At 41.7% G+C, this 16,916-nt stretch overlaps 2 protein-coding genes across 8 annotated transcripts in view; one reads left to right on the top strand and one right to left on the bottom strand.

Annotated features, from left to right (window-relative positions):
• Positions 1-16,916, top strand: part of LAMA2 (laminin subunit alpha 2) — a 606,483-nt gene that overhangs the window by 255,651 nt on the left and 333,916 nt on the right. For all 7 annotated transcript variants that reach the window (XM_077353378.1, XM_077353349.1, XM_077353372.1 and 4 more), the window contains exon 12: positions 1,496-1,669. In XM_077353378.1, coding sequence (XP_077209493.1) covers positions 1,496-1,669 — 174 coding nt within the window. The remainder of the gene's footprint in view (positions 1-1,495; positions 1,670-16,916) is intronic.
• Positions 1-16,916, bottom strand: part of LOC143845196 (uncharacterized) — a 33,370-nt gene that overhangs the window by 13,739 nt on the left and 2,715 nt on the right. The gene's annotated exons all lie outside the window — the stretch shown is intronic.

Raw genomic sequence — 16,916 nt, 5'->3', positions numbered from 1 at the left:
CTTACAGCAGGGGTGCAAGACATATGATATACAAAGCTGCTTTGACAGCTGAGATGTTTTGAGGATTGCCGATTGAATTTCTAGAGAAAATATCTACCCTTCATTTAGTTTCTGAGAAATCTTAAAATCTTATTGACTAGCATATAAGAACCAACTCTTCTTTATTTCACAGGTTTAGGAAACAGTGGATAAATATTTAAATTATTTAAGCTTTTAATTTCAAGCTGTTGGGGCTAATAATGTCAAGCCTATGTATTAGGTACAGAATACAGAGCTGTACCATTTCATTCCTTTCACAGAAGACGAGAATGAAATCCTTCCAGTATATCAAACCACATGAGTGAGTTTTAGAGTGAGAAAGGTTTTCATTCCACTGCTAGGGGGCAGTGCTTCCATCACTTGATGTAAGGTCCGAGGGTAGATCGCTGATTCATATCTCAGTTGCTCAGCTACAATACACTACAAGAGCGGACTTTCTCTGTGTGATGTAAAGTACATTCTGCATCCTAGGGGGATGTAATCACCTGTAATCCAGTGAGCGGTAGACAGCAACAAGCCTACCACAAACCAGGAGCATTGAGATGAGTGAATGCACAATCCTGTTGATAGCCCATTGATCCAGAAAGGGTGGTGATTCAGAGTTTGCAGATACTCTGCAGGAGTATGCTAGGATGCAGGAGGAAATGTCTCCAATCTAGAACATTACATGAGAGACTAAGACATTGAAATGAGAGGAGGTGGAACATTTACCCAGCCTGCTCTGTGTTGGGGAAGGCTGAGACAGAGTGTACAGCCATTTTTTCCTGCAAGGGGGTTTTCACATCTGAAGAAGAAATTTCTGATTTCTGAATGGAGTAGATATAGAAACCCTATAAGGGCGAACTATTACTGCTGCCCATTTCTCAGCAAGGGGGAAGAGTATTGTAAACCATAAGGGAGTGTATGGGGTAGAGCTACTAACCTTCAGGTGATGTCTGGAGATCTCCCACTATTACAATTGAATTCCAGGTGATAGAGATCCATTCACCTGGCCCATGGATTTTATGGCATTATATCCTATTGATTGAATTCCCTCCTCTCTCTAAACCCTGACCTCCTCAGGCTTTACCCCCCGAATTCTCCAGGTATTTTCCAACCTGAAGCTGGTAACTCAGGGGGGGAGGGGTTCTTAGGCAGCTTTTTGAACTGCACTAAATCTTTATCTTTATCCACTGTTTCCTAAACTTGTGAAATAAAGAGTCCCCCCAATTTCAATGAGCATTTGTATGGGATGACGAGGAATGGCTTTTATTATGTTTACTTGACTGAAGAAATATGGTGAACCCTATTCTCTGTATCTACATTAGATGGTAATTTACTCCTTATTTAGTCGTCCAAGCATTTACATTAGGAATATATAAAAATAAACAAGGATAAAAGACCAAAAGGGAGGAAGGAAATAGACTGTGCAGGATTCATCATGGATATTTATAGGTCTTTTCTTTTTTCACCATAGATTGGGAGCATGACTGGCTGGTACCTGACAGATGTACCTGGTCTCGCTCTAGTTACTCCTCAGCAGGACAGCTTTGATGGACCCCAGCAGCTTAGCATCAACAACGTGGCTGCAAGGAGTGTATTGCCGCAGATTTATTATTGGAGTGCGCCCAGTCCTTACTTGGGTGACAAAGTAAGTGCAGATGGTCTTTGTCTGAGTGGTAATTTGGTTTATTAATAGCAAAAGATTTAGCAATTTTTTAAAGTTATCATTAGTGGGAATACATATTTGACTGGAAAAATTGCTCACTGACTACAACTGACATGGCAGAATATCCCCATGAGGCTCAAGCTACAATGTAAGCAGACTAGGAGAAGTGTTTCTTTTCCCATTGTGTCCCTGCAGTTTCTGGTGTCAGACGTTAGGAAAGCTCACGTAAGATGCAATATTATTTCTAAAATGAATTTATTTATTTTGTGTGAATAATACGAGTTTTAATGTCTTGTTTGTCACTGTCACACCTCGAGATTTTTCTGCTTCCCTCCCCCCTTAGATTACACAGCAGATCATCAGATGTTGCGAGGGTGTGCTAGAAAAATGTGTAATGCTTATTGAAAAACTATGTGCAACTATGTGCAAAGAATTTTGCTTTGGGTTCCAGTCATGGTATGCTAAGTTGTTCATGAGCCTTATTGCAGCTTTTAGATTCATATGATTGCTGGGAAGCTGACCCATCTTCTAATGTTGTATGTCTTTTTGATACATGTGCTATACTTCTGTTCTGGCATTATGCACTTAGATGGACACAGTCTAACATACAAAACCAGGAATTATATTCACATTTCAAATGTATGGGAGCATAAATGTATACGATCCACTGTGTTTCTGTTGCTAATCAAGCCCCTACTAATTTACAGTTACATCCTAAGCAGGTCAATGGACTCAGAAGTATATAACTCTATTTAGGATCACAATGGTGTTTTTCTTTATACTTAAGTATTAGAACTACAGTTCACTCTGTTATGATCACTCTGCAGCAATGTCAGAACTTCTAGCCCCAATGAAGCTTTTGAGACTTAAAAAGGGCAATAAGTAGAGTTAGCCCTTGTAAGTCCATTACAGTCTCTGTAATAATAGGAAGGGCTTGTCTCATCATACAGCCTCAGTATCTGTATAATAAATCTATGGTGACTGGCAAAATATTGGAATCCACATCAGATTTGGATTTTATTTATCTGTTTGCCTTATTCACTAAGATTTAGGGTAGAACTATAACATGCAAGCCAATACAATCAATAAGACAGGAGTCTAATAAACAATGTAGTATGACTGGAATTAAAGAAATTTGCAACAAAAATTTGCAACAAAATATTAGACAATACAGGAAATGGTATAACAAGTAGAAAACACGAGTAGTATAACACATACAGCAAAACAACTAACAAACTATACACAGTGGTATAGTATACATTATGTAAGAAAACATTCCCGAATTGTTCCATTATAAAATAGCCCTATTATATTTCTAAAAAGGCTCTCCTGAACAATTCTAATTTACATTTGTGGAATAGCAGAAGCTATTGTGTTTGTGGAATAGCAGACGCGTGGGAGCCTTCCTGACCACAACAGAATGGCCATTCTACAAGTTTGGTACCGCAAAAGAGAATGCATGTATTGATCTTGTCCATTAGCATGGTGGGACCCCAGAAGGCCCTGCTCAGATGACTGAAGCTATTATGCTGGAGCAGGGGGAACAAGGGCAGTTTTGTAGATATGAGGGATCAAAGCTATGAAGGGTTTTGTATGGCATAGCAAGTACCTTGAATTGAACCCAAAAACTGATGGGGTGCTGATGGATTGGCCCCTGTTTTGTTGGAATTTGTTTGTGTCCAGCAGTCAGGCTCAAGACATCTACCACATCACCACATTTGAATACAGAGATATGGAGCTGGATGTTGCTAGTACATTGATACCACCAAATTCCAGTCTATGTACTATTTCTTCTACAGGATTTACATAGAGATTGAATAGCATTGTGATAGGACTGCAGTTTGTGGAAACCAACAGAACACATTGCATTGTTGTTATTAGGTGCGAAGTCGTGTCCGACTCATCGCGACCCCATGGACAATGATCCTCCAGGCCTTCCTGTCCCCTACCATTCCCCGGAGTCCATTTAGGTTTGCATGAACTGCTTCAGTGACTCCATCCAGCCACCTCATTCTCTGTTGTCCTCTTCTTCTTTTGCCCTCAATCGCTTTGCATAGTGATGGCAAATAGTCTCCAATGGCAAGCATTTCAGTCTGATCCACAAAGAATGATTTAAGCCAATCCCAAGAACTTTCCCTGGCACTTACTTTTGTCTCCAGAGGTCTCATCAAAATGATATGGTCCATTGAATCAAAGGCTACAGAAAAAGACAGTAGGAGCAACAAGGTGGCATATCCTTTGTCGATAGTCAGATAGACAAAGCCACCAGCCCATTTTTTGGTCCCATAGTCTAGTTCGAGACCAATCTGAAAAGAGTCCAAATCAGATGAATTATCCAAGAAGACTTAGGTTGACCTGCCACCACTTTCTCGGTCATGTTATTTTTCCCAGAAAGGGCCAATTAGAGACTAAGTGATAATTGGCCATCATTTCTGTAGTATTTTTTTAAATTAGTAGCTGGATATCTGCCATAGAAAGGTACCCTGAGTCAGTGAATAATTTATGATGGAGATTAAGGATATAATGGGAAAACTGAAGTAAGATTTCTTTGCTGCTGCCAATACTGCCTCATCTCCATAGTACCTTTGGTTGGATCCAGTACAAATTTTACACTACCACATGGTGGGCATCTTCCAGCTCAGCTTTGTGGTAAGCTATAAGGTCAGATTCTGCCCCAGGGGCAGGAGAGGTCAACAAGAAGCAATCTTGTTAATAGCTTTGAGGAGCTTTATGTTCCAGTATACCCCCTATAATCTCAATAGAGCATTTGTTTAGAATTCTAAAATCCTTCAAAGCATTCTTGAAGCCAGTAGGGTCTGTGAGTCTTTTTGAACAGACTATTTTAACTGTTATCCCTTTCTTGCAGAGTAGACAGTGGTCAAATCATTGCACAGGCTGAGCATCCAACCCTAAGGTGACCAGATTTTAACATTGGTAAAGTGGGACACCATTGGCCGGGGGGGGGGAGTACTTAATTAAAAATTTGGTCTACATGGAGCAACAACATTTTTCATAGAACGCATAGAATGCAAAAATAGTATTGTAATATATATTTTTTACTTGCGACATAAGTACAATTTGCCAGGTGCCCCCCGGATGTCCCTCCAAAAGTGGGACAATCTGGTCACCTTATCCAGCCACCAAACCACACAGTCTCTCAACGGTTCAGTGCAAAATAATATAGGATGATCTTTTCCATGTGCTGGGAAAGACTCATGACAGCTTGAAAGAAATACATCTGCTGCACCTAATTGAGTGATTTATTTACCATACTTAAATCCTGCTTTTTTACAACAATAATGATATTTCTCAGACTCCTACAGCTCATATAAAAAAGGAAGTACCATTATATTTTATAAACTGTGGTGACAAAAGCAACAGAACAGTTCACCAAGAGAGATACATGATCATTTCAACCCTTCCAAAGAAGCAGCAAGGGAGGAACTGTCATCTCCTTTCCCTGTACTTTCATGTACATCAGAAGTACAAAAGAGTGGCAGGGGTAATATGTCTTCAGTTGGTGCATTGGGAAAGTAGCACAGATGTCTCAACAGGGGAGACACTCTTGCCACCCTTTGATACACAGAAACAAGAGAAAAGGTGCAAGTCATGCATGCTTCCTTTTAACCTTTTGAATGTCTGGACAAGTGCACAGATGATTATGCTACCTTGGGGCCTTTGGTTTGTCTGAAATCATAGCATTCAGTGTAAAGACTACACTAGCCTGTGTATTTGCAGATCTAGAAAACCATGTGGATTAAACTACCGTTCTGAAATCTGATACCTCAGAGCATTAGTTTTTACTTGCATCATCATCAGACTATATAAAGCAACTGGATTAGAAAAAGTAGATTGTTGGGAGTGCTGCTGAAAATGCTAGGAATCTGAAACACTGTAAAAGTGAAGCCTAATACATCTGAGATTTTCCCACAAATGCATGCATGTGTGCACCCCCCATTATGGTATAGTTTATTTGAAACTCTAGGAAGATTTCCCTTGATGTTTTCTCCAGACTTCTGTACTTAGCTCTTTGCTGGAAATCAGTATGACAGAAGGTAAGTGAGCAAGTAAAAATTAAACTGCATCACTTCAAAAGAACATGAACATCTTGTTCAGGGCTATGGATTGCTAAAGATGCTCAAGTCCATTCAACATGAATGAAGGCATTATTTGTTCATTCCCGCTTTTGCTTATTGCAGATATCTTGTGCTTATTGCAGATATTTTGCAGATTTCTTTTTTACTCAAGAAGGAAAATAATAGTATGAATGTGTGCAATTTGTCTGAACAAAGAAGAGTTTTTTTCCCATTTGTGATTTGGAAGGACTTTGCAGTTTTCTGTCAGACATCTTCTATATGAATGGAACAATTTGCCTTAATAACTGAACCATATAAATTTTTGATACTACGGTAACATTGAAAGCACTCACAAATTACCATAGTACATCTTAACTGTCACGTTGCATCATGTAAATTATAGCCATGATGACATACTTAGCTGAGGTGATTTAGTGTATTGCTATGGAAATGGAATATTGCAGGTTATTATTTGTAAACTCAATAAAACATTTCTCTAAATAGTTGAAACTGGATGAAACCTGCCTTGCTAGATGATGTTTTCCAACAGTGCTACAAATTTAATAAACCACTGTATGTATAACTCACTGTGATTCACTAGTTAAGATAGCACAAACTAGATTTGATGACCCTATTGTCAATTTGCCTACTCCCTTCTCTTGTTTCATTACATTACTTAGTGGGATGTGGCAAGCATGTGAATTCACTATTAATATATTAATATTAATAAATCTCTGAAGTGTAGAACAAAATTTGAGCCTAGTGGCACCTTTAAAATCAACAAAGTTTTATTCAAGGTTTGAGCTTTCGTGTGCCACATAATAAAGGTAGAAACATTCTCTCAAATGTGACTCCAAAACTTCCTCAGACAATGGAACAAGAATCATAAGAGAGCAGATATAAGGAGAGAATAAATTAGCAGTAAATTAGGCTAATTCCTTGCTAGAATAAAATCAGTCCTTTAGGTTCAGTTGCCATTCACAAAAACATAGGGGGAATAAAATGTTAAGGTTAGGGATTAATGGGAGATGCTTTCCTAGTTGTGGAAAGAAGTAATTAGTCAGTCAGTAACCTTTTATTGGCATAAAATATGTATAAAACATATAAAAATAGGGTTTAAAATAAAATAGGGTTTAAAATAAAATAGGCCATGGGGTTACATAACAAGAAGTAATTAAAAGAGACCTGTTGCTAGTCCCATCCATCTCCACCCAAGACTGGAATCATCCCCACAAGTGACAAGCCCTGCTGTGTTTGTTCTCTTGTCCGAAGACCAGAGAGTTAGATTCTAAATTACATTACATACATACTTACGGTATTTGCTGGCATATAAGACTACTTTCCCCCCCTGAAAAACATGCTTCCAAGTGGGGGCGTCGTCCTATATACCGGGTGCACTTCAGTTGGGATAGACATAGATGCCCATAGTGGGCTCCCGATGCCCGCCCACCTCATTCTACATACCATCCAGTATCGCGCGGTATCCAGTGCAGGTGCGGCGGGTCATTAGCGTGGCTGCGGCGAGCATCAACAGCGAGACAGGGGTGCCAGCCTTTTCGGCGTGACTGGCCCGTTCTGCTCTGCAGGAAGCAGTGGCGCTCCGGTCCGCCCCTTGTCTATGCAGAGCTCCCACATGCGCACTTGCAGACTAGTGCCGGTCACAGGGTGATGCAGGGGTGGGCCGGAGGCACTGCGGTTGCGCTGCAGCTGTACAATGGTGACAATGACAGGTACTGTAATGTAACAAACTCTATATTTTGAGTGGAAATGTTGGGGGAGTCGTCTTATACGCCCAGTCATCTTATACGCCAGCAAATATGGTACATTATAGTCCCATTGCCCCCAAAGGAAATGAAACAAAGAGAGAGGGGTTTGTAAGGAATATAGCTATAAGAGTTGAATGAGGTTAGCCTATGTAGTGAGATAAGAAACCAATATCCCTGAGTCGTGGGGATTCCGTTGGTTTGAGTGTTGTAATGACTCCACAGTCTCCCTTTCCAGTCTATTCTTGAAGTTTCTTTGCAGCTATTTTAAGATCTCTTATTGAATATCCTGGAAGGTTGGCTTGACCTAGCAGCTAACGACCTGCAAGGGGCAAAGGCCCATGATGGATGGAGTCTATTGCTGCATTGGTGGGTGTGGCGCTTAAGGAAAGACCAAGCCAGGGAAGAGGGAGGGAGGATGGTGCTGTAGAGATGCATTTGTGTGCAAGCAGCACACGGCAAGATCAGCCAGCAGGCTAGTCGGGGGCTAATCTGGCAGTGACCATTAATCTGTTGCCTGGGGGACTGAAGAGCCAGGGTAACCAGCCACTCCTACTTCCTTATTGGACACATTGGGTTTGCAGGGGGGAGCGAGAACACTTGCTGGCCTCTGAAGCAGGCAAGCTTGATGTTGCAGCCTTCAGTGGGAAGACTTGGAGGCTGGGCATCATATGGCACCCAGATTAGGAGACATCAAACAGGAACTTGATAGACATGGATGATGGGATATGGGGATGAGGGTGGGACTATTTGGTGAGAGAATGCAGGCTGGGCTGGTGTGGTGTGGGTTTGAGGCACACACTTCCTCTGCACCCCAGTTATGCCTGGAGCCTAATCAGCAGATCAGACCTGATAGGAGGATGGTGGCAAAATTAGGCCATACAAGGGGGTCCACAGCCATTGGGGGCCACGGAACTTCTGACCCCACCCAACCTCATCCCAGCAGGCAGGGCCATACTTTCTGTGGCAGGGATACCCTGCCACTAGTGATTTGAGTCTTCACATGAGAGGTGGCTTGGACAGCAAGGAGCCATCAGTGGTTCTGGTGATTGGGATAGCCCCACCCAATTCAACAACCTGAGCAGGGCAGAATGAGCTTCCATTTGCCATTTTTGGAGCCTAGTCACCCATTATGCAAAGTGGTCACATTAAATGCTCAAGGTATATCAAGCCAGGTGGTCATGGTTTTGCCAGACCAAGTCACTGCTGTTTTGACTGCCGTGCTTCAGCAGGGAGAGGTGGATAGTACAGGGCCCTGGGCATGAAATGCCAGATGCATGGCCGAGGCAAGTGCTCTAGGACACACAATTTGGACAGCTTGTCTGGTGAGTCCTCCTCTTCAGGCGATGAACCTGTTGCATGTCAAGGGAAGGTTCATATTGGCTGCAGTGGACAATTGTCCCAGGTCTTCCCGCATAAGATACTAAGATCCAAAGAAACTGGTATATTGTGGCTTTACCTTTCCCAACTCACTACATCACTATGTTGGATGCTTTAGGATGCTTTGGGCTGATCCTGCCTTGAGCAGGGGGTTGGACTAGATGGACTGGCTGGCCCCTTCCAACTTTACGATTCTATGACTAGGTTTTCAGCATGTAAGAGAGGCTGAGTCATAGCTGCGATTGCTACATGAGTGTAACTGTTTAGGATGGCACTATGCAAGCACCATCCTACACAGATTTACGTACTTCTAAGCATATTAATCTCAATAGATTTACAAGTGTATAACTCTCCTTAAGATGTTATTGTAACTCTTCCAAATGGGCTGTATTGTTTCCTCCCCAAACTTCCCTTTTACTTGGCTGAACAGTCCAACAGTCTTCTCCTTTGTTTTTTTGTCTGTCTTACCCAGCTGTTTAAATGTACATAGAAATATGCTGACCCAGCCTAGGGAATTGAGGAATTGGCATATCCTTTGATATGCTAATGGTACACAAGAGGCTTATGGTAATTCAAAGCAAACCAAATGCTTTACTTTACTTTTGAGGGGAAATGGTCAGGGAGATATCAGGTTTAAAGTGAACAGGCAATAGGAATGAGGCAACTTGTTATAACTTTATACAACATATAAAGGTAAAGGTAAAGGTATCTCCTGTGCAAACACTGAGTCATGTCTGACCCTTGGGGTGACGCGTTCTCATGGCAGACTCAATACGGGGTGGTTTGCCAGTGCCTTCCCCAGTCATTACCGTTTCCCCCCCAGCAAGCTGGGTACTCATTTTACCGACCTCGGAAGGATGGAAGGCTGAGTCAACCTTGAGCCAGCTGCTGGGATTGAACTCCCAGCCTCATGGGCAAAGCTTCAGACGGCTGCCTTACCACTCTGCACCACAAGAGGCTCTTTATACAACGTATAGTTTTCCACAATAACTTTATGCTTACCACATGCTTGCCACAGCCATTTCATTATTTAGACATGTCTTTAAAACTGTGGAGAGAGATCTCTTGTCAGTCACTGCTTAAACAGGCATGCTTTTTTCCTCAAAATTACTTAAGTCTGGGGAGGCAGGAGTATACATACGAATTCCAGTTTTCTTTCTTGATCACGGAAGGTGATGGTACCGCTTTACTCTGCTCTGGTTTAGCCTCACTTGGAGTACTGTGTTCAGTTTTGGGCACCGCGGTTGAAGAGGGATGTAGACAAACTGGAGCGTGTCCAGAGGTGGGCAACAAATATGGTAAGAGGTTTGGAGATCAAGACATATGGAGAAAGGTTGGGGGAGCTTGGTCTGTTTAGCCTGGAGAGGAGATGACTGAGAGGGGATTTGATAACCATCTTCAAGTATTTAAAAGGCTGCCATATAGAGGATGGAGCAGAGTTGTTCTCTCTCACCCTGGAGGGACGGACCAGAATCAATGGGATGAAATTAATTCAATTGAAATTCCATCTAAACATCAGGAAGTAGTTCCTGACAGTTAGAGCGGTTTCTAAGTGGAACAGGCTTCCTCAGGAGGTGTTGTGTTTTTCATCTTTGGAAATTTGTAATTCGAGGCTGGATAGCCATCTGATGCAGAGGCTGATTCTGTGAAGGCAAAGGGGTGGCAGGTTACAGTGGATGAGTCATAGGGTTGTGAGTGTCCTGCATAGTGCAGGTGGTTGGACTAGATCAGTGGTCCCCAACCTTTTTATCACCGGGGACCACTTAACGCCAGGGACCACTCACCGGGGACCACTCAATGCCTTTTACTGAGGCCCGGTGTAGGGGGGTAGTTTACTCCTCTACTCTCAACCACTGCCCTAGCGCTCTCTGATCACTATGGTAATGTTTAAACATCCCTTCAAAATAATATACAGACACACCACAACAATGAACATAAAGAACATTTTATTTTCAGGGAAATTTTAACTCATGAAAATGACAAATCAATGGGAACCCTGAGCTTGTTTCTCTGCAACGAGAGAGTCCCATCTGGGAGTGATGGGAGACAATGACACCCAAAGTGTGTTGTAAAGGGCCGGGGGGGATGAAGTAAAGGGCTGGGGGGGGAGAAGGTGTCCTTTGGGGCCCACCTCCAATTAGTCGAAGGACCACATGTGTTCCGTGGCCCACAGGTTGGTAATCACTAGACTAGATGACCCAGGAGGTCCGTTCCAACTCTATGATTCTATGATGAGATCATTCCCTTTCACTAAGAGTTGTTTCCCTCAGGGAAGACTACTGGTCTCACTTTCCTGATTCAGGATCCTCCTTGATCCTCTCACTCTGCTTAATTACATTTCAACTGAACTAATTGCCACTCTCAATGATAACTGATACTCTCAATTGTAGAATTCCATTTGAATCTACTGTCACTCAAGGTTTTCAGACTGAATCAAAGTATTCACTGTCCAGAACACAAGCATGTATGGATATTAAGAATCTATGGCTGTCAGTGTTTGCTAAAAGGATACATGTAGTTGCAGCAAAATCAACAATAGCTTAATTCATTATCAAAATTAATGTGTCTTTGTTACTTGTATACTTATTATTATTATTATTATTATTATTATTATATTAGATTTTTTTTAGTCACTGCTTACCCAAAGGGTATCGTAGTGACATACAGCATTAAAAACAATAAGCTAAAAACAATATAAAAGCAAATAATAAATATATATTAATATTAAAATATTAAAGCATTAAAATATATTGCTATCACTATATTAGTATTAAAAAACTCCAAATATGAGGTTATTTAATCTTTAAAGGCCAACAAACAATTCATCATATCATCTGCAGAAACTAAGCAAGTTGGCAAGGCATGGCTGTCATTCGAGAGTGCATTTCACGGGGTAGGGAGTGCATTTCACCAGGGCCTTTCCCCTGGTGATAGCTAACTGAGCCATCTTTGGGCCAGGCACATGTAAGAATCTCCTAGATCAGTGGTCCCCAACCTTTTTATCACCGGGGACCACTTAATGCCAGGGACCACTCACCGGGGACCACTCAACGCCTTTTACTGAGGCCCGGTGTAGGGGGGTAGTTTACTCCTCTACTCTCAACCACTGCCCTAGCACTCTCTGATTGCTATGGTAATGTTTAAACATCCTTTCAAAATAAGATACAGACACGCCACAACAATGAAGTGTGTTGTAAAGGGCTGGGGGGTGATGAAGTAAAAGTCCGGGGGGGGGGAGAGAAGGCGTCCTTCGGGGCCCACCTCCAATTAGTCGAAGGACCACATGTGGTCCACGGCCCACAGGTTGGGGATCACTATCCTAGATGATGACCAAAGGAGTGTGGAGGATTGTAATGGAGAGATGGTCCCATAGGAATGTGGGTACCTTCAGTATTCACTCAGATCATGGTTTCTGTTTCTGTCACAAACTTCTGCTGCAGATACATACTCATCTTCAACTGAGGATACAGCTACAGTTTCTTGCTTCCTTCCACTCTAGCTAAGTCATCTGCCACCGTAGAAGAATAAATGCCCATTGGTTGACTTTCTGTCTGTAGTATCTCCTTCCCAGTCTGTATCCATGTATTCCACTAGTTTGGTATTGTCACTTGTTGGTAACTCCAGTTTCAGATATGCATTGCCATGCAGGTACTTTACATTGTCATGCAGGTACTTTACATTTGACTGCATTTCAGTCTCTTTTGCTTGGCAGTTCCATCTTTCTGCATTCTGGGCATTGAGCAAATAACACCAGCTCAGCTCCAGAATATAGTGCTGCTTGGGATGGGAGATTCCTGTGAAAATACATCTGCAATTCTGAAGAACGTAGCTAGATCTCAAATTGCAGAACACCATCCACCTGTCAAATATCTCACTGTGACAATAATTATGATGATGATGATGATGATGATTTTTCAAAGTTTTCTGCAGGCCTGTGGCCTTCATCAAGCTTTTAGGGAAAATCTTCCTTACCTGGCTCTGGCATCAGTGTCTTGATGTTTTGATCCACATGGGCCAGATTCAGCATTACATATATAGATATATTTTTAATGAAACTCTCAAAGGTGATCTGAAGTTTGTGTGAATTAAAATCACACAAAAGGATGTAATATCTAACATTTCTTCCCTTTCCTTTGACTTTTGCTGAGAATGATTATCTCTGGCAGAACAATTAACAGTGCTAATTGAATTAAAAGAATGCAAAGCAAACTTTTTCAGCCAGGCTGCAGGATGTTCTATGGTTATCAAATGCTGAGTACCTCTGAGACTCTGCAGATTGAACAGGAATGCAAATACCAATCAGAAATCTATCCAGACATCTCTTGGGATATGCATAGTGTTTGTACAGCATGCAAAATGTGTATTTGTATGTCTATCTATCTAGTGGAAACAGGGAATGTTCAGGCAGGCCCATTAAGAAAGAAAAGAAAATAATGCTTCACCAGAAATAACTGTAAATATATGCAGTAGGATAAAACAATCATCTGTGTCTATTCATGCACGCCATCCACTCTTGTTGCTGTCGTCCCTGTCGATCCAGAGTTGCAAAGTAATGGCCGCATGATTCAGGGAAACTGCTGAAGTGTGTATTCAGGCTCCAGTTTGAGAGATGGGTTCATTTATCATCATAATAAGCTATTACCATTGATAGGTCACAACTCATTGAGGGAGACAGTCGGTCTAATGGGCTCAACTCTGTCAGCTTTCAGTGAGCCTTAAGGAGATGAGGGGTACTTTGCAGGTAATATTCAGTTGAAGAACAAACGGCTTGCTTAATAATTCATCACATTTCAAATCATGGGTGTAGAATTAAGAGAAGGGGTCAGCCCTCAAGACTCCGTACTCCAATCTGGTGGCAGTTTGGCCTTTTTTATCGGGCATAGGGAGAGAAGTAGAAGTTTTCATTAAGAAGTTAGTGCCGTGCTTCCCTTTGTGAGATCTGCTTTTTAAAAACCTTTTGTTCATATATGCTTCTTTTCTCAAGGAATGTGTGGTCATTAGCCTGAACCTTGTTAAAAAATACAGTCTTTACCCACATGCCATCCTTTACCTAAAGAGCCAAGCAAGGTAGTGGGAAGCTAATGGAATTCTTTTATCAAACTGTTGAAGCCTAGATAGTATTGGAGAAATTAATCAAGAAGTATAGACTTATCCAGATATCTTTAGATATCACATAATGAAACATCTGAGAATTCTTGCCAGGATGTTAGGAAAACATGTCAAATATTAAGCTGTTTGAAAACTTCTTTCTTTCTTTCTTTCTTTCTTTCTTTCTTTCTTTCTTTCTTTCTTTCTTTCTTTCTTTCTTTCTTTCTTTCTTTCTTTCTTTCTTTCTTTCTTTCTTTCTTTCTTTCTTTCTTTCTTTCTATTACAGGAATCAAATGACAATTTAAATGACCACTTCTGCTTTTCAGTTGCTTTGATTTTGATTTTCAGATAGCATACTTATTCTTTGAAAAATAAAGTTTTTTAAAAATCCAGTCAGTTGATAATGGTATAATATAGTGCATTTCTTTTTGTTGAAACTAGAGGTCTGGTATACATACATTTGTGCTGCGCAAAGAGCTTAGTTTTAGGTGTTCTGCTCCATTATATAATCACGAGATGCTGGATTGAACCCAGGTGTGATTAAAAAACTTACATTGACTAAGCTAGACAGCATGCAGACCTCATGTTATTTTGCATTTAAAATTTGATGTCACAAGTATCATTATGAAACATTGACACCAGTCCGGTATTAGCTATTCAAAAAGCTGCAGTAAACTTAAAATGAAAAACATGCCTACTGGATGGGGGATACGCTTCTAGGTAACAGTGTGTGTGAACGAGACCTTGGGGTACTTGTGGATTGTAAACTAAACATGAGCAGGCAGTGTGATGCAGCGGTAAAAAAGGCAAATGCCATTTTGGGCTGTATCAATAGAGGCATCACATCAAAATCACAAGATGTCGTAGTCCCATTGTATACGGCACTGGTCAGACCACACTTGGAGTACTGTGTGCAGTTCTGGAGGCCTCACTTCAAGAAGGACGTAGATAAAATTGAAAGGGTACAGAGGAGAGCGACAAGGATGATCTGGGGCCAAGGGACCAAGCCCTATGAAGATAGGTTGAGGGACTTGGGAATGTTCAGCTTGGAGAAAAGGAGGTTGAGAGGGGACATGATAGCGCTCTTTAAGTATTTGAAAGGTTGTCACTTGGAGGAGGGCAGGATGCTGTTTCTGTTGGCTGCAGAGGAGAGGACACGCAGTCATGGGTTTAAACTTCAAGTACAATGATATAGGCTAGATATCAGGAAAAAAAATTTCACAGTCAGAGTAGTTCAGCAGTGGAATAGGCTGCCTAAGGAGGTGGTGAGCTCCCCCTCACTGGCAGTCTTCAAGCAAAGGTTGGATACACACTTTTCTTGGATGCTTTAGGATGCTTAGGGCTGATCCTGCGTTGAGCAGGGGGTTGGACTAGATGGCCTGTATGGCCCCTTCCAACTCTATGATTCTATGAAATAAACTTGGCCCGGCTCTAAAATCATTGCTTTCAGCACTGTACGTCAGTGGTGTGCTGGATCTCACCCAGGTGGGGTAAACAAAATTATGACTAAGGTAGACAGCATGCAGACCTCATGTTATTCTGCGTTTAGAATTGGATGTCACCTGTGTCATTTTGAAATATTCACAGATAATGGGGGATGACACTGTGTAAAGCTGGAAAAGGCTTTGGTTTTGAAGTTTATTTATTTATTTAACCTCAAGTTCAATGGCTTATACCATGTTTAAAATACAATACAATAAGACATAGAATCACAAAAGTTCCACCAATAAGCTTTCTTAATACGATACCCTTCCCCAAAATGTGAGATTTTGATATACTGTATGTAACTTGCACCAGAAAATTGTACTGGAAAATTGAAGAGTAGTACGTTTTAGACAAGGGATCCAGAGGGAAACGAGGAAATTAAATGTCAACAGTGAAACCCCGCTCCCAGAAATGAAGGGGTCAGAAGTGAGGAAGGGACATCTCCTTGCGTGACGTCTGTTGCCCTTGCCTCATGACTCTCCCTTGGCTGGCTGCTTGTGGCAGCTGGCAGGATTTCTCCAGGGGAATACACTTTTGGGGATTACACTGATCTTGCTACAAATCGGAAGATGTAGCAAGATCAGTGCTGGGAGGGGCGGGAGGTTGATGGCTTAAACAGTTCCACAGGGCCTGCAAAAAGGAGTTCTTACGCCAGGCATTTGGTTGAGACCAGACATAACCAACAGCGACTGAAGGGCTCCTGCTTCCCCCTCTCTCTCAGAATTCACCAGAATACTCTGGACCTGTTTGCACTGTTGCACTGTTCATTGTTTGTATTGTTTATACTGTTATATTATATGGTTACAACTATTAGTTATTAATATTATTGTATGGTTATTCATATAGACTGTTTCATGTACTGTTCTTATTTTCTTATGTTCCATGTAAACCGCCCTGAGCCTCCGGGGAGGACAGTATACAAATATAATAAAATAAACAACCAAACAACCAAACAAACAAACAAAAATAAATAAATATAAAACCACAAAAAAGTATCTGTGGAAGGTAAGAGTCTTGCTGTTTGTTCTTTGTGCAGAATGGCCCTTGACTCTTCCAGATACCAAAGTGCAATTAGCTACCCAGTAGTTTATGATAGGTGAAGCCTGTTCTCTCTGTAGCTGCAGTTTCACAAAATATAGCATGCTTTGTATGTCTGTGGTTTTGAGCAAAGTCAAAAGTCCCTGACAGGTGTATTGAATGAATTTTTCTGCTTCGTATATTTTGGATTGACTACTGTGTCCAGTACTCTAGATCAGTGGTCCCCAACCACTGGGCCGCGGCCCAGTGCCAGGCCATGAAGGCCCTGGCACGAGGCCACAGCTCCCTCTCCCTACACCCCCTGCAGTCAGAAACTTCCCAGACCACAAGCAAATCAGCCGCCAATGTGGCCAATTAGCTTGTGGCCCGGCAAGCTTCTTTTTGCGGGAGGGGGGGAAA

The sequence above is a fragment of the Paroedura picta genome, chromosome 1 (assembly GCF_049243985.1).
Source record: "Paroedura picta isolate Pp20150507F chromosome 1, Ppicta_v3.0, whole genome shotgun sequence".
Classification (NCBI taxonomy): Eukaryota; Metazoa; Chordata; class Lepidosauria; order Squamata; family Gekkonidae; genus Paroedura; species Paroedura picta.
This window is presented reverse-complemented; position numbering and strand designations above follow the sequence as displayed.